General features: G+C 60.5%; 1 protein-coding gene across 1 annotated transcript in view; it reads right to left on the minus strand.

The window, feature by feature from the left end:
• Nucleotides 1–9,456, minus strand: part of LOC104057650 (ras-interacting protein 1-like) — a 21,815-nt gene extending 12,359 nt beyond the window's left edge. Inside the window, 12 exon segments of the mRNA XM_054052304.1 lie at nucleotides 193–783; nucleotides 786–872; nucleotides 2,724–2,872; nucleotides 2,910–2,964; nucleotides 2,966–3,076; nucleotides 4,300–4,747; nucleotides 5,182–5,362; nucleotides 5,365–5,467; nucleotides 5,469–5,537; nucleotides 5,539–5,776; nucleotides 7,596–7,742; nucleotides 9,448–9,456. Coding sequence (XP_053908279.1) covers nucleotides 193–783; nucleotides 786–872; nucleotides 2,724–2,872; nucleotides 2,910–2,964; nucleotides 2,966–3,076; nucleotides 4,300–4,747; nucleotides 5,182–5,362; nucleotides 5,365–5,467; nucleotides 5,469–5,537; nucleotides 5,539–5,776; nucleotides 7,596–7,729 — 2,166 coding nt within the window. The 5' untranslated portion in view covers nucleotides 7,730–7,742; nucleotides 9,448–9,456.
• Between the last annotated feature and the right edge of the window lie 13,030 nt (nucleotides 9,457–22,486).

A 22,486-nucleotide genomic window follows, 5' to 3' on the forward strand; every position in this document is an offset into this window, starting at 1 on the left:
ATGTCCCCCCAATGTCCCTCATGTCCCCCCATCCCTCCATGTCCCCCCAAGTCCCTTTGCATCCCCATGTCCCCCCATCCCTCCATGTCCCCCCATCCCCTTTCACCCCCACATCCCCCATCCCTCCATGTCCCCCCATGTCCCCCACATCCCCCTTTGTCCCCCCCCCCCTTTCCCCCCCCCGGTGGTTACCCAGACGGTGTCCCTGAGGAGCGCGGCCACGCGGGCCATCATGGCGGGCAGATGTTGGGGCGCGAAGGCCTTGGCCGCGTGCTCGAGGCAGAGCCCCAGCAGGAACGCGGGGGCCAAAGCGGCCGCCTCCACCCCTTCGGCCTCCGGCAACCGCACGATCTCCTTCAACACCACCGCCTCATCCTCCTCGCGGAACCTCAGCTCCGGTTGGGAACTCTCCAAGAGGTTCTTCAAGGCCTCTTGACGCTCTTGGGGCGTTCGGCCGCACCCCGAGCACCCCAAAACCCCCGCCATGCCCGTGGAAATGGGGGCGCGGGGCAACCAAGGGGGGCGAGGGGTTGGGCCCCCCCCTCTCCTCCTCCGACACCGTTTCGGGGTCTTTGTAGAGGAAAAGGAAATGTTGGCCCAAACCCAAGAGGTCGCCGGGTGAAGGGGGCCTGGCGTAAAAGGGGTGCCGTTATGGGTGACGGGAGCCCCCCGAAAGGGACGGATGGTGGCAGGGCTTGGGGGGCTGTCGGGACCCCCCCGAGCCGCTCGCACCACGCAGTGTCGAGGGAGGATGTCGGGGGCGTTGAGGAAAGTGTCCACCTGGCAGCCGCCGGCTTTTTCGGGACCCCTCCGCGGCGTTCGGGGCGACCGAAGACGTGCAGGGAACGAGTCATGGGGTAGAGGATGAAATCCTGGGGGGGGGGGGGAAGAAAAAGAGAGGGGTCAGGGGGGGCTGCGAGGGGGTTTAGGGGGGATTTGGGGGTGAAGAGGGGGGATTTGGGGGTGAAGGAGGGGATTTGGGGGTGAAAAGGGGGGATTTGGGGGTGAAGGAGGGGATATGGGGGTGAAAAGGGGGGATTTGGGGGTGAAGAAGGGGATTTGGGGGTGAAAAGGGGGGATTTGGGGGTGAAGGAGGGGATTTGGGGGTGAAAAGGGGGATATGGGGTGTGAAGAGTGGGATTTGGGGTGTGAAGAGTGGGAGTTTGGGGGTGTAGAGGGTAGATTTGGGGGCAAAGGGGGGATTTGGGGGTGTAGAGGGGATTTTGGGGTGAAAGGGGGGATTTGGGGGTGAGGAGGGGATTTTGGGGGTGAAAAGGGGGATTTGGGGGTGAGGAGGGGGGATTTGGGGGTGAAGAGGGGGATTTGGGGGTGAAGGGGGGATTTGGGGGTAAAGAGGGGGATTTGGGGGTGAAGCAATGGCGAGTTTGGGGGTGAAGAAGGGGATATGGGGTGTGAAGAGGGGGATTTGGGAGTGTAGAGCGGAGATTTGGGGGCAAAGGGGGGATTTGGGGGTGAAAAGGGGGGATTTGGGGGTGAAGGAGGGGATATGGGGGTGAAGAGGGGGATTTGGGAGCACTAGAGCAGAGATTTGGGGGCAAAGGGGGGATTGGTGGTGAAAAGGGGGGATTTGGGGGTGAAGGAGGGGATATGGGGTGAAGAGGGGATTTGGGAGCATAGAGCGGAGATTTGGGGGCAAAGGGGGATTTGGGGGGTGAAAAGGGGGGATATGGGGTGTGAAGAGTGGGATTTGGGTGTGAAGAGTGGGAGTTTGGGGGGTAGAGGGGAGATTTGGGGGCAAAGGGGGGATTTGGGGGCAAAGGGGGGGTTGGGGGTGAAGAATGGGAGTTGGGAGTGAAGAGGATTTGGGGTGAAGGAGGGGAGATTTGGGGTGAAAAGGGGGGGATTTGGGGGTGAAGAGTGGGATTTTGGGGTGGAAGAAGGGGGATTTTGGAGGGGAATAGAGGGAATTTGGGGGTGTAGAGTGGCGGATTTTGGGGGTGAAGTGGGGGATTTAGGGGTGAAAGAATGGGAATTTGGGGGTGAAGAGTGGGGATTTGGGGGTGAAAAGAAGGGGATTTAGGTGGGGTGCAGAGTGTGGATTTGGGCTGAAGAGGGGGTATTTGGGGGTGAACAGGGGAGATTTGGGGGTGAAGAGTGTGGATTTGGGTGAGAGGGGGAATTTGGGCGTGAAGAGTGCGGATTTGGGGGTGAGAAGAGAGGGAATTTGGGTGAAGAGTGCGGATTTGGGGTGTGAAGAAGGGGGAATTGGGAGTGTAGACTGGAGATTTGGGGGCAAAGGGGGGATTTGGGGGGTAAAAATGGGGGGATTTGGGCGTAAAGAGGGGGATTTGGGGGGTGGAAGAGTGCAGATTTAGGGGTAAAGGGGGGAATTTTGGGGTGAAGAGTGCGGATTTGGGGGTGAAGGGGGGGATTTTGGGGGTTGAAGAGTGCGGATTTGCGGGTGAAGAGTGAGGATTTGGGGTGAAGAAGGGGGATTTTGGAGGGAAAGAAGGGGGATTTTGGGGTGAAGAGTGGGGTTTGGGGGTGAAGAGGGGATTTGGGGGTGCAGAGTGTGGATTGGGGGTGCAGAGTGCGGATTTGGGGGTTCAGAAGGGGGATTTGGGGCTTCAGAGGGGGATTTGGGGTGTGACAAGATGGGCATTTGGGGGCAGATGGAGGGATTTGGGGAGGAAGAGTGGGGATTTGGGGGTTCAGGAGGGATTTGGGGGTTCAGGAGGGATTTGGGGTCCCCGCGCCCCCACCTGCCGGCCGTAACCCTGCAGCAGGAGGAAATAGGGGAGCTCCTGGGGGGGCTGAATGAGGCACTGCGAGAGCTGCTCCAGGCCTGGACCCCCCCCTTCCTCCTCTCCGGCCGCCCCCTCCCCACTTTGGGGGGTTTCGGGGGACCCCTCTTCATTTTGGGGGGCTCCTCCTTCGCCCCCCGCTACGCTCAGCACCGTCTTGCTGTTCCCGACGCCTTTTGGTGCTGAGGTTCATATCGCTTGATGCTGCGGCGGAGGGAGAGGTTATCCGCTCGCTCTTTTTGGGGGGTCGTACACCCCCGAAGCCGCCCGCGAGCGGTTCTTCTGCAGTCGACGCGACGGAGAGGTGAGACCTGGGGGAAGGGGGGGGGTACAAGGGGGGTCAAACCCCCCCCACCCCCCCCAACAGCACCCCAAAAGTCTGCCCTAAGCCACATCCCGAACACCCAAATCCGCCCCGAACCCCCAAATCACCCCTGAACCCCCAAATCACCCCTGAACCCCCAAAATCACCTCCGGACTCCCAAATCACCTCTGAACGTCCTAAATCAACTCCGAACCCCCAAATTCGCCTCTGAATGCCCAAATCACCCCTGGAACCCCCAAATCGCCTCCAAACCCCCAAATCACCCTCCGACCCCCAAATCCCCTCTGAACCCCCAAATCACCCTCCGACCCCCCAAATCACCTCTGAACACCCAAATCACCTCCAAACCCCCAAATCACTCCTGAACCCCCAAATCACCTCTGAACACCCAAATCACGCCCCGAACCCCCAAATCACCTCTGAACACCCAAATCGTGCCCCAAACCCCCAAATCACTCCTGAAACCCCAAATCACCCCTGAACCCCCAAATCACGCCCCCGAACCCCCCAAATCACCTCCAAACCCCCCAAATCACCTCTGAACCCCCAAATCACCCTCCGAACCCCCAAATCACCTCTATATCCCCAAATCATCCTCCGCGAACCCCCAAATCACCTCTGAACACCCAAATCGCGCCCCAACCCCCAAATCGCACTCCAAACCCCCAAGTCACTCCTGAACCCCCAAATCACCTCTGAACCCGCAAATCATCCCGAACCCCCAAATCCCCCCAGCACCCATCTCCCTGCAGACCCACCCCTGCAATCTTCCCGGCCCCCCCAAACCCTGCACCCCACCCCTCCAAATCTCCCCCGAACCCCATCTCCCCCCATCTCTCCTAATCCCCCAAATCCCATCTCCCCCACAGCCCCCAAATCCCCCCAGATCCCCTAACCCCCCAAATCCCATATCCCCACAGCCCCCCCACATTCCCCCCCACTCCCACCTCCCCTAAATCCTCAAATCCCCCCAGCTCCCCCAAATCCCATCTCACTCAGCCCCCCCAAATCCCTCCAGTCCCATCTCCCCCCCAAATCCCATCTCCCCTCAGCCCCCCCAAATCCCCCAGATCCCATCTCCCCCCAGATCCCATCTCCCCCCACCTCCCCCACAGCCCCCCCAAATCCCCCCCATACTCCATCTCCCCCCAAATCCCCCCTCCCTCCTTCTATCCCCTCCTTCCCCCCCCCCCCCCAAACCCCTCCAACCATCCCCCTGTTGAGGTATCGCGGTATCGGGGTGTCGGGATATTGGGGTATCGGGGTATCGCTGTGTCGGGGTATCGGGGTGTCGGGGTATCGGGGTATCGGGGTATCGGGGTGTCGGGATATCGGGATATCGGGGTATCGGGGTATCGGGGTATTGGGATATCGGGGTATCGGGGTATCGCGGTATCGGGGTGTCGGGATATCGGGGTGTTGGGCTATCAGGGTATCGCGGTATTGGGGTATCGGGGTGTTGGGATATCGGGGTGTTGGGGTATCGGGGTATCGGGATATTGGGGTGTCGGGGTATCGTGGTATCGTGGTGTCAGGATATCGGGGTGTCGGGGTATCGGGGTATTGGGGTGTCGGGGTATCAGGGTGTTGGGATATTGGGATATCGGGGTGTCGGGGTATTGCGGATATCGGGGTGTCGGGATATTGGGGTGTCGGGCTATCGGGTATCGCGGTATTGTGGTATCGGGGTGTTGGGATATCGGGTGTTGGGGTATCGGGGTATCGGGGTGTCTGGCGGGTATCGGGGTATCGCGGTATCGGGGTGTCGGATATCGGGGTGTCAGGGTATTCAGGGTATCGGGGTGTTGGGGTATCGGGATATTGGGGTATCGGGGTGTCGGGGTGTCGGGGTATTGGGGTGTCGGGGTATCAGGGTATCGCGGTATCAGGGTGTCAGGGTATCGGGATATTGGGGTGTTGGGATATCGGGGTGTCGTGGTATCGGGGTATTGGGGTGTCGGGATATCGGGATATCGGGGTATCGGGGTGTCGGGATATCGGGGTGTCGGGATATCGGGATATCGGGGTGTCGGGGTGTCGGGGTGGCTGATGACGGGGTGTCCCCCGGCGTGTGGTTTGGGGGTGCCTCACCCCCCCGCCTCGCCATCCTCTCCCTCGCACATCCTCTCCACTTCCTGTCTCCGCCGGATCTCGAAGCGCCGCGAGCAGCCGGATTTGGGCTTCCATACATCTTGAAGGACCAAAGGGCGTTCGGAATCGCCAACGGGACGGAGGTGCTCCACCTGCCAACCCCCCCCCGGAACCCCCGGCTCTCCCCCACTACGTCGCATAACACATATTCTCCCGACGTTCCTTCTTCCGGAGCCAATCCGTAACGTTCCAAAGCCTCTCCGACCAACTGCCGCGCGGTGGAGCGCGGCCGTGGCCAAAACGCTCTTATAATTGGCCCCTCGGGAGATGTCCCCCCCAAAAATCTTGAGGATTCCGGGGAGTTGGCGTTTGGTTTGGAGCGTTTTTCCAATCCCACCAGAACTTCGGGAACGGGATCCACCAATTCCGCCAATTTCTTCTCGCTGGCCCAGCGGCCGCCGGCGTTGGCGTTGGCGTTGGCGCTGCGATGGAAGAGGTTGGAAAGGCGGTTATGGCGCGAGGGTTTGGCTTTGCCGGGAGGGCGTAATTCCAACCGTTTCGCTGCCCGCGGCTGGCGGTGTCCGAGGAGGCGGATCTGGGGGGGAAAAAGGGGGTGCGGAGGAGAATTGGGGGGCGAAGAGGTAATAAAATGGGGAATGTCAATGGTAGGGATGGATGTGGGGGAAGGACGGACGGACAAAGAGGAGTTGGGGGGCAAAGAGGTGGGAAAGGGGGCATCTCACCCATAGGGATGGACGGATGGACGGACAAAGAGGAGTTGGGGGCAAAGAGGTGGGAAAGGGGGCATCTCACCCATAGGGATGGACGGATGGACGGACAAAGAGGAGTTGGGGGCAAAGCGGTGGAAAAGGGGGTGTCCAATCCATAGGGATGGACGTGGGGGAAGGACGGATGGATGGACAGATGGACAAGGTGGAGTTGAGGGGCAAAGCGATGGAAAAGGGGGCGTCTCACCCATAGGGATGGACAGACGGACAAAGGGATGGAGTGGAGTTGGGGCACAAAGCGATGGCAGAAGGGGGTGTCCATAGGGATGGACATAGGGGATGGATGGATGGATGGACAGATGGACGGACGGACGGACAAGTGGGGTTGGGGGGCAAAGAGGCAGTAAAATGGGGAATCTCGATGATAGGGATGGACCTGGGGAGAAGGAGGGATGGATGGATGGATGGATGGACAGATGGACGGACGGACGGACAAAGAGGAGTTGGGGGGGCAAAGAGGTGGAAAAGGGGGTGTCCAATCCATAGGGATGGACGTGGGAGAGGGAAGGATGGATGGATGGATGGATGGATGGATGGATGGATGGATGGACAGACGGACAAAGAGGAGTTGGGGCGTAAAGCAATGGAAAAGGGGGTGTCCAATCCATAGGGATGGACAGACGGACAAAGAGGAGTTGGGGGGCAAAGCGATGGAAAAGGGGGCGTCTAACCCATAGGGATGGACATAGGGGAGGGATGGATGGATGGACGGACGGACGGACAAAGCGGGAGTTGGGGGGCAAAGAGGCAGTAAAATGGGGAATCTCAATGATAGCGATGGACCTGGGGGGAAGGATGGATGGATGGATGGATGGATGGATGGATGGATGGACGGACGGACGGACAAAGCGGAGTTGGGGGGCAAAGAGGTGGAAAAGGGGGCGTCAAATCCATAGGGATGGACGTGGGGGAAGGATGGATGGATGGACAGACGGACAAAGAGGAGTTGGAGGGCAAAGCGATGGGAAAGGGAGTGTCCAATCCATAGGGATGGACGTGGGGGAAGGATGGATGGATGGACAGACGGACAAAGAGGAATTGGAGGGCAAAGCAATGGAAAAGGGGGCGTCCAATCCAGAGGGATGGACCTGGGGGAGGGATGGATGGATGGATGGATGGACGGACGGACGGCCAAAGCGGAGTTGGGGGGCAAAGAGATGGAAAAGGGGGTGTCCAATCCATAGGGATGGACGTGGGAGAGGGAAGGATGGATGGATGGACAGACGGACAAAGAGGAGTTGGGGGGCAAAGCGATGGAAAAGGGGGTGTCCAATCCATAGGGATGGACCTGGGGGAAGGATGGATGGATGGACGGATGGATGGATGGACGGACAAAGAGGAGTTGGGGGGCAGAGTGATGGAAAAGGGGGCGTCCAATCCATAGGGATGGACATAGGGGAGGGAGGGATGGATGGATGGATGGATGGATGGACAGACGGACAAAGAGGAGTTGGGGGCAAAGAGATGGAAAAGGGGGTGTCCAATCCATAGGGATGGATGGATGGACATAGGGGAAGGATGGATGGATGGATGGATGGATGGATGGATGGATGGAAGGATGGATGGACGGATGGATGGACGGACGGACGGCCAAAGCGGAGTTGGGGGTCCAGGGGGGCGTCTCACCGGACGGATCCGGCGCTCGGCCACCTCCGGCTCATCTTGGCCAAACGCTTCTTGGGAGAGTTGATCCAAAGGCCGACGGGAAAGTGGAGTTTCCCGAACCGCGGACTCCCCTCCTTGCGCTCCTCGGGGAACATCGCGGCGGCGCTCCTGGAGGGCCACACCCACACCCCCTTTATCCAGCGTCCCCCCTTTATCCCAACGTCCCCCCTTTATCCCACACCTCCGCTTTATCCCACGTCCCCCCTTTATCCCACATCCCCCTTTTATCCCTCGTCCCCTCTTATCCCAACGTCCCCCCCTTATCCCACACCTCCCCTTTATCCAACGTCCCCCCTTTATCCCACATCCCCCCTTTATCCCACATTCCCCCCTTTATCCCATGGCTCCCATTTCTCCCACATCCCCCCTTTATCCCACATTCCCCCTTATCCCACATCCCCCCTTTATCCCACATCCCCCTTTATCCCACATCCCCCCTTTATCCCACATCCCCCCTTTATCCCACATCCCCCCTTTATCCCATGGCTCCCATTTCTCCCACATCCCCCCTTTATCCCACATCCCCCCTATATCCCACATCCCCCCATTATCCCACATTCCCCCCTTTATCCCACATCCCCCCTTTTATCCCACATCCCCCCTTTATCCCACGTCCCCCCTTTATCCCACGTCCCCCCTTATCCCACATCCCCCCTTTATCCCACATTCCCCCTTATCCCACATCCCCCATTTATCCCACGTCCCCCCTTTATCCCACATCCCCCCTTTATCCCACGTCCCCCCTTTATCCCATATCCCCCCTTTCTCCCACATCCCCCCTTTTATCCCACATTCCCCCTTTTATCCCACATCCCCCCTTTATCCCACACCCCCCCTTTATCCCATATCCCCCTTTTATCCCACATCCCCCCTTTATCCCACACCCCCCCTTCATCCCACGTCCCCCCTTTACCCCACGTCCCCCCTTTATCCCACGTCCCCCCCTTTATCCCATATCCCCCCTTATCCCACATCCCCCCTTTTATCCCAACATCCCCCCTTTATCCCATGTCCCCCCTTATCCCACATCCCCCCTTTTACCCCACATCCCCCCTTTACCCCACATTCCCCCTTTATCCCATATCCCCCCTTTATCCCACATTCCCCCTTTATCCCATATCCCCCCTTTATCCCATATCCCCCTTTTATCCCACATCCCCCCTTATCCCACGTCCCCCCTATATCCCATATCCCCCCTTTATCCCACGTCCCCCCTTTATCCCACATCCCCCCTTTATCCCACGTCCCCCTTTTATCCCATATCCCCCCTTTATCCCACATCCCTCTTTTATCCCACACCCCCCCCTTTATCCCACGTCCCCCCTTTATCCCACATCCCCCCTTTATCCCACGTCCCCCTTTTATCCCATATCCCCCCTTTTATCCCACGTTCCCCCTTTATCCCACGTCCCCCCTTTATCCCATATCCCCCCTTTATCCCACATCCCTCTTTTATCCCACACCCCCCCTTTATCCCACATCCCCCCTTTTATCCCACACCCCCCTTTATCCCACATCCCCCCCTTTATCCCAACATCCCCCCTTTATCCCACATTCCCCCTTTTATCCCACGTCCCCCCTTTCTCCCACATTCCCCCTTTTATCCCACATCCCCCCTTTATCCCACGTCCCCCCTTTATCCCATGTACCCCACTTTCTCCCACATCCCCCCTTTATCCCACATCCCCCCTTTATCCCACATTCCCCCTTTACCCCACACCCCCCCTTTCTCCCACGCCCCCCCTTTCTCCCACGTACCCCCCTTTCTCCCACATCCCCCCTTTCTCCCACGCCCCCCCTTTCTCCCACGTACCCCCCTTTCTCCCCGCTCCCCGTCTCCGTCCCTCGCCCTCCGCCACCGGAGCAGTGACTTCCCGCCTCGGAGAGGGGACAGGAAAGGGCGAGTCAGGCCAGGAAACAGCCCTGGGGGGGCTGGGGGGCCATGGAGGAAAAGGGGGGGCCCTGGGGGGAGGGGGGGGCACGGAGCCACGGAGGAGGAGGCAGCGGAGTAGGGGGGGCGCAGAAAGAGGGACCCCAAAAATGGAGCATCACCATCTGCGAAGGCCAAAGGGCCTCACGGTGACGGCGAGAGCTGAGCCGGAGGAAGGGGGGGGGTGACCCCCAAACGGAGATTGAACCCCAACACGGGGCACCTGCACCCCCAAATCCCAACTGAACTCCAGAGCCTAAAAACCAACCCCCAAATCCCCCCTGGAGAACCTCAAACCAACCCCACATCACCCCTGGAGACCCCACATTCCCCCTGGAGACCCTCAAACCAACACCACATCCCCCCTCGAGACCCCAAATCCCCTCTGTAGACCCCAAATCCCCCCTGGAGACCCCAAATCCCCACTGGAGAACCTCAAACCATCCCCACATCCCCCCTGGAGACCCCAAATCCCCTCTGGAGACCCCAAATCCCCCCTGGAGACCCTCAAACCAACCCCACATCCCCCCTGGAGACCCCCAAATCCCCTCTGGAGACCCTCAAATCCCCCTTGGAGACCCCAAATCCCCCCAAACCAACCCCACATCCCCCCCTGGAGACCCCAAATCCCCCAAACCAACCCCACATCCCCCCTGGAGACCCCAAATCCCCTCTGGAGACCCCAAATCCCCCCTGGAGACCCTCAAACCAACACCACATCACCCCTGGAGACCCCAAACCCCTCTGGAGACCCCAAATCCCCCCTGGAGACCCCCAAACCAACCCCACATCCCCCCTGGAGACCCCAAATCCCCTCTGGAGAACCTCAAACCAACACCACATCCCCCCTGGAGACCCCAAATCCCCTCTGGAGACCCCAAATCCCCCCAAACCAACCCCACATCCCCCCTGGAGACCCCAAATCCCCTCTGGAGACCCCAAATCCCCCCTGGAGACCCTCAAACCAACACCACATCCCCCTGGAGACCCCAAATCCCCTCTGGAGACCCCAAATCCCCCCTGGAGACCCCCAAACCAACCCCACATCCCCCCTGGAGACCCCAAATCCCCCCTGGAGACCCTCAAACCAACACCACATCCCCCCCTGGAGACCCCAAACCCCTCTGGAGACCCCAAATCCCCCCAAAATCAACCCCACATCCCCCCCTGGAGACCCCAAATCCCCCTGGAGACCCCAAATCCCCCCAAACGAACCCCATATCCCCCCCTGGAGACCCCAAATCCCCCCAAATCAACCCCAAATCCCCTCTGGAGACCCCAAATCCCCCCAAACCAACACCACATCCCCCCCTGGAGACCCCAAATCCCCCCCAAACCAACCCCACATCCCCCTGGAGACCCCAAATCCCCCTGGAGACCCTCAAACCAACCCCACATCCCCCCTCGAGACCCCACATCCCCTCTGGAGACCCCAAATCCCCCCAAACCACCCCCACATCCCCCCCGGAGACCCCAAATCCCCCCATACCAACCCCACATCCCCCCTGGAGACCCCAAATCCCCCCAAACCACCCCCACATCCCCCCCTGGAGACCCCAAATCCCCCCAAACCAACCCCACATCCCCCCTGGAGACCCCAAATCCCCCCAAACCACCCCCACATCCCCCCCTGGAGACCCCAAATCCCCCCATACCAACCCCACATCCCCCCCTGGAGACCCCAAATCCCCCCAAACCACCCCCACATCCCCCCTGGAGACCCCAAATCCCCTCTGGAGACCCCAAATCCCCCCATACCAACCCCACATCCCCCCTGGAGACCCCAAATCCCCCCAAACCACCCCCACATCCCCCTCTGGAGACCCCAAATCCCCCCAAACCATCACCACATCCCCCCGGAGACCCCAAATCCCCCCAAACCAACCCCAAATCCCCCCTGGAGACCCCAAATCCCCCCCAATCAACACCACATCCCCCCGGAGACCCCAAATCCCCCCAAACCAACCCCACATCCCCCTCTGGAGACCCCAAATCCCCACAAACCACCCCCACATCCCCCCTGGAGACCCCAAATCCCCCCAAACCAACCCCACATCCCCCCTGGAGACCCCAAATCCCCCCAAACCAACCCCACATCCCCCCTGGAGACCCCAATTCCCCCCAAACCAACCCCATATCCCCCCTGGAGACCCCAAATCCCCCCATACCAACCCCACATCCCCCCCTGGAGACCCCAAATCCCCCAAACCAACCCCATATCCCCCCTGGAGACCCCAAATCCCCCCAAACCACCCCCACATCCCCCCTGGAGACCCCAAATCCCCCCAAATCAACCCCAAATCCCCCCTGGAGACCCCAAATCCCCCCAAACCAACCCCACATCCCCCCTGGAGACCCCAAATCCCCCCAAACCAACCTCACATTCCCCTCTGGAGACCCCAAATCCCCCCTGGAGACCCCAAATCCCCCCATACCAACCCCACATCCCCCTTGGAGACCCCAAATCCCCCCAAACCACCCCCACATCCCCCCCTGGAGACCCCAAATCCCCCCAAACCAACCCCACATCCCCCTGGAGACCCCAATCCCCCCAAACCACCCCCACATCCCCCTCTGAAGACCCCAAATCCCCCAAACCAACACCACATCCCCCCGGAGACCCCAAATTCCCCCAAACCAACCCCACATCCCCCATGGAGACCCCAAATCCCCCCTGGAGACCCCGAATCCCCCCAAACCAACCCCACATCCCCCCTGGAGACCCCAAATCCCCTCTGGAGACCCTCAAACCAACACCACACCCCCCCTGGAGACCCCAAATCCCCTCTGGAGACCCTCAAACCAACCCCACATCCCACCTGGAGACCCCAAATCCCCCCAAACCAACACCATATCCCCTCTGGAGACCCCAAATCCCCCCAAACCAACCCCACATCCCCCCTGGAGACCCCAAATCCCCTCTGGAGACCCCAAATCCCCCCAAACCATCCCCACATCCCCCCTGGAGACCCCAAATCCCCCCAAACCAACCCCACATCCCCCCTGGAGACCCCAAATCCCCCCAAACCAACCCCACATCCCCCCTGGAGACCCCAATTCCCCCCAAATCAACCCCAAATCCCCCCTGGAGACCCCAAATTCCCCCAAATTAACCCCATATCCCCCCCTGGAGACCCCAAATCCCCCCAAACCAACCCCACATCCCCCTCTGGAGACCCCAAATCCCCCCAAACCAACCCCACATCCCCCTGGAGACACCAAATCCCCCCAAACCACCCTCACATCCCCCCCTGGAGACCCCAAATCCCCCATACCACCCCACATCCCCCCCTGGAGACCCCAAATCCCCCCAAACCAACCCCACATCCCCCTCTGGAGACCCCAAATCCCCCCAAACCATCACCACATCCCCCCGGAGACCCCAAATCCCCCCAAACCAACCCCAACTCCCCCCTGGAGACCCCAAATCCCCCCAAATCAACACCACATCCCCCCGGAGACCCCAAATCCCCCCAAACCAACCCCACATCCCCCTCTGGAGACCCCAAATCCCCACAAACCAACCCCACATCCCCCCTGGAGACCCCAAATCCCCCAAACCACCCTCACATCCCCCCCTGGAGACCCCAAATCCCCCCATACCAACCCCACATCCCCCCCGGAGACCCCAAATCCCCCCAAACCACCCCCACATCCCCCCCGGAGACCCCAAATCCCCCCATACCAACCCCAAATCCCCCCTGGAGACCCCAAATCCCCCCAAATCAACCCCACATCCCCCTGGAGACCCCAAATCCCCCCAAACCAACCCCACATTCCCCTCTGGAGACCCCTAATCCTCCCAAATTAACCCCATATCCCCCTCTGGAGACCCCAAATCCCCCCTGGAGACCCCAAATCCCCCCATACCAACCCCACATCCCCCTTGGAGACCCCAAATCCCCCCAAACCACCCCCACATCCCCCCCTGGAGACCCCAAATCCCCCCAAACCAACCCCACATCCCCCCCTGGAGACCCCAAATCCCCCCAAACCACCCCCACATCCCCCTCTGAAGACCCCAAATCCCCCCAAACCAACACCACATCCCCCCGGAGACCCCAAATCCCCCCAAACCAACCCCACATCCCCCTCTGAAGACCCCAAATCCCCCCAAACCAACACCACATCCCCCCGGAGACCCCAAATTCCCCCAAACCAACCCCACATCCCCCATGGAGACCCCAAATCCCCCCTGGAGACCCCAAATCCCCCCAAACCAACACCACATCCCCCCCTGGAGACCCCAAATCCCCTCTGGAGACCCCAAATCCCCCCAAACCAACCTCACATCCCCCCCTGGAGACCCCAAATCCCCCCTGGAGACCCCGAATCCCCCAAACCAACCCCACATCCCCCCTGGAGACCCCAAATCCCCTCTGGAGACCCTCAAACCAACACCACACCCCCCCTGGAGACCCCAAATCCCCTCTGGAGACCCTCAAACCAACCCCACATCCCCCCTGGAGACCCCAAATCCCCCAAACCAACACCACATCCCCTCTGGAGACCCCAAATCCCCCCAAACCAACCCCACATCCCCCCTGGAGACCCCAAATCCCCTCTGGAGACCCCAAATCCCCCCAAACCAACCCCACATCCCCCCCGGAGACCCCAAATCCCCCCAAACCAACCCCACATCCCCCCTGGAGACCCTAAATCCCCCCAAATCAACCCCAAATCCCCCCTGGAGACCCCAAATTCCCCCAAATTAACCCATATCCCCCCCTGGAGACCCCAAATCCCCCCAAACCAACCCCACATCCCCTCTGGAGACCCCAAATCCCCCCAAACCAACCCCACATCCCCCCTGGAGACACCAAATCCCCCCAAACCACCCTCACATCCCCCCCTGGAGACCCCAAATCCCCCCAAACCAACCCCACATCCCCCCTGGAGACCCCAAATCCCCTCAAACCAACCCCACATCCCCCCTGGAGACCCCAAATCCCCCCAAACCAACCCCACATCCCCTCTGGAGACCCCAAATCCCCCCAAACCATCACCACATCCCCCCGGAGACCCCAAATCCCCCCAAACCAACCCCAAATCCCCCCTGGAGACCCCAAATCCCCCCAAATCAACACCACATCCCCCCGGAGACCCCAAATCCCCCCAAACCAACCCCACATCCCCCTCTGGAGACCCCAAATCCCCACAAACCACCCCCACATCCCCCTCTGAAGACCCCAAATCCCCCCAAACCAACACCACATCCCCCCGGAGACCCCAAATCCCCCCAAACCAACCCCACATCCCCATGGAGACCCCAAATCCCCCCTGGAGACCCCAAATCCCCCCAAACCAACACCACATCCCCCCCTGGAGACCCCAAATCCCCTCTGGAGACCCCAAATCCCCCCAAACCAACATCACATCCCCCCCTGGAGACCCCAAATCCCCCCTGGAGACCCCGAATCCCCCCAAACCAACCCCACATCCCCTCTGGAGACCCCAAATCCCCTCTGGAGACTCCCAAACCAACCCCACATCCCCTCTGGAGACCCCAAATCCCCTCTGGAGACCCCAAATCCCCCCAAACCAACCCCATATCCCCCCTGGAGACCCCAAATCCCCCCAAACCAACCCCATATCCCCTCTGGAGACCCCAAATCCCCCCAAACCAACCCCATATCCCCCCTGGAGATCCCAAATCCCCCCAAACCAACCCCACGTCCCCCCCTGGAGACCCCAAATCCCCTCTGGAGACCCTCAAACCAACCCAAAACCCCCTCTGGAGACCCCAAATCCCCCAAACCAACATCACATCCCCCTATGGAGACCCCAAATTCCCCCAAATCATCCCCTGAGTGTATGTGTGCATTTACATAGCTACACACCTAATCTCAGAGGCCACGCCCCTCTCAGAGGCCACGCCCCTTTCCATAGACCACGCCCCTTTCCATAGGCCACGCCTCCAGCCTCTCAGCCCCCTCCACTCCCCCCAGCGGAGCCCCCAAATCCCCCTCTGAACCCCCAAATCCCCTTCTGAACTCCCCCAAATGCCCCCAAATTCTCCCTGTAAACCCCCACAATTCCCCACCGTCCCTCCCGGGAGCCCCCAAATTCCCCCATGAACCCCCAAACTGTCCCCAAATCCCCCTGTACCCCCAAAAATGACCCCAAATCCCCCTCTGAACCCCCCAAATGCCCCCCGTGAACCCCTTCAATCCTTCCCGGAGCCCCCCAATATCCCCTAAACCCTTCTTTGAGACCCCCCCCAAAGACCCAAATTCCCCCCCATATCCCCCCTGAACCCCCAAAATGACCCCAAATCCCCCCCTGCGCCCCCAAAACGCCTCCATATCCCCCCTGAACCCCCAAAATATCCCCAAATCCCCCCAAAATGCCCCCAAATCCCCCCCATCCTTCTGTCCCTCCACCTCCATCCCTACTTCCCACCCAGCATCCATCCACCTGTCTGTCTGTCTGTCTGTCCAACGTTTATGTTCATCCCTATCTTCCCATCCATCCCTCCGTCTGTCTGTCTGTCCATCCCTGCCTGCACTTTGCTGCCCCCCCCCGTCCATCTGTCCTGCCCCCAGCTCCATCCCTTTGTCCGTCTGTCTATCCCTTTGTCCATCTGTCCATCCCCCCCCCAGCTCCATCCCTTTGTCCGTCTGTCCATCCTTCCATCCCTGACTGTCCATCCCTCCCCGTCTGTCTGTCCCCAGGCCCATCCATCCATCCCTGTCCGTCTGTCCATCCTGCCCCCAGCTCCATCCCTTTGTCCGTCTGTCCATCCTACTCCGAACTCCATCCCTTTGTCTGTCTGTCTGTCCCATCCCCATCTCCAACCCTTTGTCCATCTGTCCATCCCTGTCTGTCCATCCCTTTGTCCATCTGTCCATCCCCCCCAGCTCCGTCCCTTTGTCCGTCTGTCCATCCCTGTCTGTCCATCCCTTTGTCCGTCTGTCCATCCCTTTGTCCATCTGTCCATCCCAGCCCCAGCTCCATCCCTTTGTCCGTCTGTCCATCCCACCCCAGCTCCATCCCTTTGTCTGTCTGTCCATCCTGCCCTCAGTTCCATCCCTTTGTCCATCTGTCCGTCCTGCCTCCAGCTCCATCCCTTTGTCCGTCTGTCCATCCCACCCCCAGCTCCATCCCTTTGTCTGTCTGTCCATCCCTGTCTGTCCATCCCTTTGTCCGTCTGTCCATCCCACCCCAGCTCCATCCCTTTGTCCGTCTGTCTATCCCTGTCTGTCCATCCCTTTGTCTGTCTGTCCGTCCCCCCAGCTCCATCCCTTTGTCCGTCTGTCCATTCCTCTGTCCGTCTGTCCATCCCTGTCTCTCCATCCCTTTGTCTGTCTGTCCATCCCTTTGTCCGTCTGTCCCCAGGCCCATCCATCCCATCCCTCCCTGTCCGTCTGTCCATGCCGCCTTAGGCCCATCCCTGTCCGTCTGTCCGTCCAGCTGCCCCCCAGCTCCATGACTGTGTCCGTCCGTCTGTCTGTCCGTCCGTCTGTCTGTCTGTCCGGGCTCACCTCCAGACCCCCCCCCCCCCTTTCTTTGCGGTCAGTCCGGGCCTGTCCCGACGGGGGCGTTTGCGTCAAAGCCCCCCCCGGACAGACGGACACGGCCGACACGGACAGACGGACACGGGGGGGGGCGAAGCCACTGCTGACGGCAGAGAATGGGGGGGGGGAAAGGGGGGAGAACTGGGGGGGACTGGGAAATACTGGGGGGGACTGGGAGGGATTGGGGGGGACTGGGGAGACTGGGGGAGACTGGGGGGGACTGGGAGGGACTGGGGGGACTGGGGATACTGGGGGGGAATGGGGGGACTGGGGATACTGGGGGAGACTGGGGGGGACTGGGAGGGATTGGGGGGAAAGGGGATACTGGGGGGACTGGGGATACTGGGGGGGACTGGGGGGACTGGGGGGGACTGGGGGGAGTGGGGATGCTGGGGGGGACTGGGAGGGACTGGGGGGACTGGGGGGGAGTGGGGATGCTGGGGGGGACTGGGAGGGACTGGGGGGACTGGGGGGGAGTGGGGGGAAAGGGGATACTGGGGGGAATGGGGATACTGGGGAGACTGGGAGGGATTGGGGGGACTTGGGATACTGGGGGATACTGGGGGGACTGGGCATACTGGGGGGACTGGGGATACTGGGGGGGACTGGGAGGGATTGGGGGGACTGGGAATACTGGGGGGGATTGGGGGGACTGGGGGGGACTGGGGAGGACTGGGGGGAATGGGGATACTGGGGGGGACTGGGAGGACTGGGGAGGGCCATGAGTGGAACTGGGGGGGCTGTGTGTGGGGACACCCGTGGGGACGTGACAGTGCCACTGTGCGCACGCGTGTCAGGACGTGATGGGACCCCCACGCACACGCGTGTCATTCCCGTGTCATTCCCATCCCCGGCACACGCGTGTCATTATTCCTGTATCATTCCCGTGTCATTATTCCCGTGTTGTTCTCATGTCATTATTCCCATGTCATTCCCACCTTGTGGCACACACGTGTTGTTATTCCCGTGTCATTATTCCCATGTCATTCCCGTGTCATTCCCATGCTGTTCCCGTGCTGTTCCTGTGTCATTCCCGTGTCCTTATTCCCGTGTTGTTCCCATGTTGTTCCCATGTCATTCCTGTGTTGTTCCCGTGTCATTGTTCCCATGTCCTTATTCCCTTGTCATTCCCTTGTCCTTATTCCCATGTTGTTCCCGTGTCATTCCCATGTCATTCCCGTGTTGTTCCCGTGTCCTTATTCCCATGTCATTATTCCTGTGTCATTCCCGTCCCCGGCACACGCGTGTCTTTCCCATGTCATTCCCATGGCGTTCCCGTGTCATTATTCCTGTGTCATTCCCATGTTGTTCCTGTGTCGTTCCCATGTCATTTCCATGTCGTTCCCATGTCGTCATTCCCATGTCATTCTTCCCGTGTCCTTATTCCCATGTCATTCCCATGTCGTTCCCGTGTCGTTCCCATGTCATTCCCATGTCATTATTCCTATGTTGTTCCCATGTCGTTCCCATGTCATTCCCATGTCGTTCCCGTGTCATTATTCCCATGTCATTCCCATGTAGTTCCCGTGTCATTCCCGTGTCGTTCCCGTGTCGTTCCCATCTCGTTGCACACGCGTGTCATTCCCATGTCATTCCCGTGTTGTTCCCATGTCATTCCCATGTCATTCCCGTGTCATTATTCCCATGTCATTATTCCCATGTCTTTATTCCCATGTCATTATTCCCATGTCATTATTCCCGTGTCATTCCCATGTCATTCCCATGTCACTATTCCCATGTCATTCCCATGGTGCCCTCATTCCGGTCTCGTCATTCCGGTGCCTCTCCCCCCCCCCCCCCGTGTCCGGCGGTTCCCCCCCGGTGGTGTCCCCCCCCCTTTTCCCCCCCCGGGGCCGTACCCCGCGGGGCCCCTCTGACGCACGTTCCCCCCACGCCGCCGCACACGCAAGCGCCGCTGATGGATGGGGCGACCGCCGGCACACGCCCCGACCCCCCCCACACACTTGGGGGGCAGCGCCCCACATTTCCTCCCCACACACCCCCCCACAAACCTCTCCCACCCCCCCACAAACCCCCACCCCCCCCCCAAAACCCCCCCCTGAGGGCGCAATGGCGGCGGCGGCGCGAGGCCAAAGCGCGAGTCGGCACAGGCCGAGGCGGCCGTGGGGCGCCCCACACGTGGAGGAGGAGGGGGGGGGGATGTGGGAGATGTGGGGCAGGAATGGGGGGGGTTAGGGGGGGGTTAGTTAGGGGGGGGCCCCCCCTTTTGGTTACGCCGTCACCCGGCAGCGAAATATTTACTGTTTGGTTTGGCCGCGGCCGCCATCGAGAGAGAGGGCCTCGAGCGGCACCGGAGTGTGGGGCAGCCCGGGGGGTGTGGGGCAGAGGGTGTGGGGCAGGGGGTATAGGGCAGGAGATGGGGCTATGGGGCAGAGGGTGTGGGGCAGGAGATGGGGCTATGGGGCAGAGGGTGTGGGGCACGAGGTGTGGGGCAGCCCAGGGGGTGTGGGGAGGGGGTGTGGGGCAGGGGGTATAGGGCAGGAGATGGGGCTATGGGGCAGTGGAGGGGGTGTGGGGCAGGGGGTGTGGGGCAGAGGGTATAGGGCAGGAGATGGGGCTATGGGGCAGAGGGTGTGGGGCAGGAGATGGGGCTATGGGGCAGGGGAGGGCTGTGGGGCAGGGGGTGTGGGGCAGGAGGTGTAGGGCAGGAGATGGGGGTGTGGGGCAGAGGGTGTGGGGCAGAAGGTGTGGGGCACGAGGTGTGGGGCAGGAGGTATAGGGCAGGAGATGGGGGTGTGGGTCAGGGGAGGGGGCTGTGGGGCAGGAGATGAGGCTATGGGGCAGAAGGTGTGGGGCAGGAGGTATAGGGCAGGAGATGGGGCTATGGGGCAGGGGAGGGGGTGTGGGGCACAAGGTGTGGGGCACAAGGTGTGGGGTAGGAGGTGTGGGGCAGCAGAGGGGGTGTGGGGCAGGGGAGGGGGTGTGGGGCTATGGGGCAGAGGGTATAGGGCAGGGGATGGGGCTATGGGGCAGGGGATGGGGGTGTGGGGCAGGAGATGGGGGTGTGGGGCAGAAGGTGTGGGGCAGGAGGTATAGGGCAGGAGATGGGGCTATGGGGCAGGAGATGGGGCTATGGGGCAGGAGATGGGGGCTGTGGGGCAGAAGGTGGGGGTGATGGGGAAGGGGCTGTGGGGCAGGAGATGGGACTATGGGGCAGAAGGGGGGCAGAAGGTGGGGGCTGTGGGGCAGGAGATGAGTGATCCCCATTGAGTGATCCCCATTGGGTCATCTCCATTGAGTGTCCCCCATTGAGTGCCCCATTGAGTGCCCCATTGAGTGTCCCCCATTGAGTGTCCCCCATTGAGTGCCCCATTGAGTGCCCCCATTGAGTGTCCCATTGAGTGTCACCCATTGAGTGCCCCCCATTGAGTGCCCCATTGAGTGCCCCCATTGAGTGCCCCATTGAGTGTCCCCCATTGAGTGCCCCATTGAGTGCCCCATTGAGTGTCCCCCATTGAGTGCCCCCCATTGAGTGTCCCATTGAGTGTCCCCCATTGAGTGCCCCCCATTGAGTGCCCCATTGAGTGTCCCCCATTGAGTGCCCCCATTGAGTGCCCCCCATTGAGTGCCCCATTGAGTGCCCCCCATTGAGTGTCCCATTGAGTGCCCCCATTGAGTGCCCCCATTGAGTGTCCCCCATTGAGTGCCCCCCATTGAGTGTCCCCCATTGAGTGTCCCCCATTGAATGCCCCCATTGAGTGCCCCCCATTGAGTGCCCCCATTGAGTGTCCCCCATTGAGTGCCCCATTGAGTGTCCCCCATTGAGTGTCCCCCATTGAATGCCCCCATTGAGTGCCCCCCATTGAGTGCCCCCCATTGAGTGGGGACCCCCCCGGTGTTCCCTCCCTCCCGGGATGTCTCCCCCCTCCCCCCTATGTCCCCGCCCCCGCCCCTCCCCCCCGGTCTGAGCCCCCCCGGGGGGGGGTGAGTCAATGCGGGGGGGGTCGAGGGGGGACACGCGTGGAACGGGGCCGGGGGGGCACCGGGGGGGAACCGGTTCGGATCCGGATCGATCACAGCGAGGGGTCAGTCCTGGGTCTGGATCCGTTCCAGATCCGATCGATCCCCATTCCGGACCGCTTCGGATCAGGAACCGGTTCGGATCCGGATCGATCCCAGCGAGGGGTCAATCCTGGGTGTGGATCCATTCCAGATCCGATCGATCCCCATTCCGGACCGATTCGGATCAGGAACCGGTTCGGGACTGGACCGCCCGCAGCACCGGGTGGATTCGGGATCTGAACCGATCCCGGTGCAAATTAAGATCCCGTTGGTGTGGGACCGATTCGGGAGCGGAACCGGTTCGGGAGTAGAACCGATTCGGCTCTGGATCGATTCGGGAGTGGAACCGATTTGGGTTCTGGACCGATCCCGGTGCCGGAATAGACCCCGTTCAGATTCCAATCCCGGTTCTGGACCGATTTCGGTGTAGGATCGATCCCGGTGGAAGTTCAGATCCCGGTGTGGGACCGATTCGGATGTGGAACCGATCCCGGTTCGGGACTGATTCGGATGTGGGATCGATCCCGGTTCGGGACCGACTCCCGGTGGAAGTTCAGATCCCGGTGCGAGAGCAATTCGGGTCCGGACTGATCCTGATGCGGCACCGATTCAGGTGTGGAACTGATCCCGGGGTTGGACCGATTCGGATGAGGGATCGATCCCGGGGCACATTCCCATCCCGATGCGACACCGATTTGGGTCTGGATTGATTCGGTTCTGGATCGATTCGGGAGTGGAACCAATTCAGGTTGTGGAGTGATTCGGATGCGGGATGGATCTCAGTGTGGGACGGATCCCCGCTGCAAATTCCGATCCCGATGGGAGACTGATTCGGTTCTGGACTGATTCGATTCTGGACTGATTCGGTTCTGGACTGATTCGATTCTGGACTGATTCGGTTCTGGGCCGATTCAGTTCTGGATCAACTCAGTTCTGGATCAACTCAGTTCTGGATCGACTCAGTTCTGGATCGATTCGGTTCTGGATCGATTCTGTTCTGGATCGATTCCGTTCTGGATCGACTCAGTTCTGGATCGATTCCGTTCTGGATCGATTCCGTTCTGGATCGATTCCGTTCTGGATCGATTGGGTTCTGGATTGATTTGGTTCTGGATCGATTCCGTTCTGGATCAATTCCGTTCTGGATCAATTCCGTTCTGGATCGACTCAGTTCTGGATCTATTCGGTTCTGGATCGATTCGGTTCTGGATCGACTCAGTTCTGGATCGACTCAGTTCTGGATCGACTCAGTTCTGGATCGATTCCGTTCTGGATCGATTCCGTTCTGGATCGATTCAGTTCTGGATCAATTCCATTCTGGATCGACTCAGTTCTGGATCGACTCAGTTCTGGATCGATTCAGTTCTGGATCGACTCCGTTC

The sequence above is a fragment of the Cuculus canorus genome, chromosome 33, assembly GCF_017976375.1.
Source record: "Cuculus canorus isolate bCucCan1 chromosome 33, bCucCan1.pri, whole genome shotgun sequence".
Taxonomy (NCBI): Eukaryota; Metazoa; Chordata; class Aves; order Cuculiformes; family Cuculidae; genus Cuculus; species Cuculus canorus.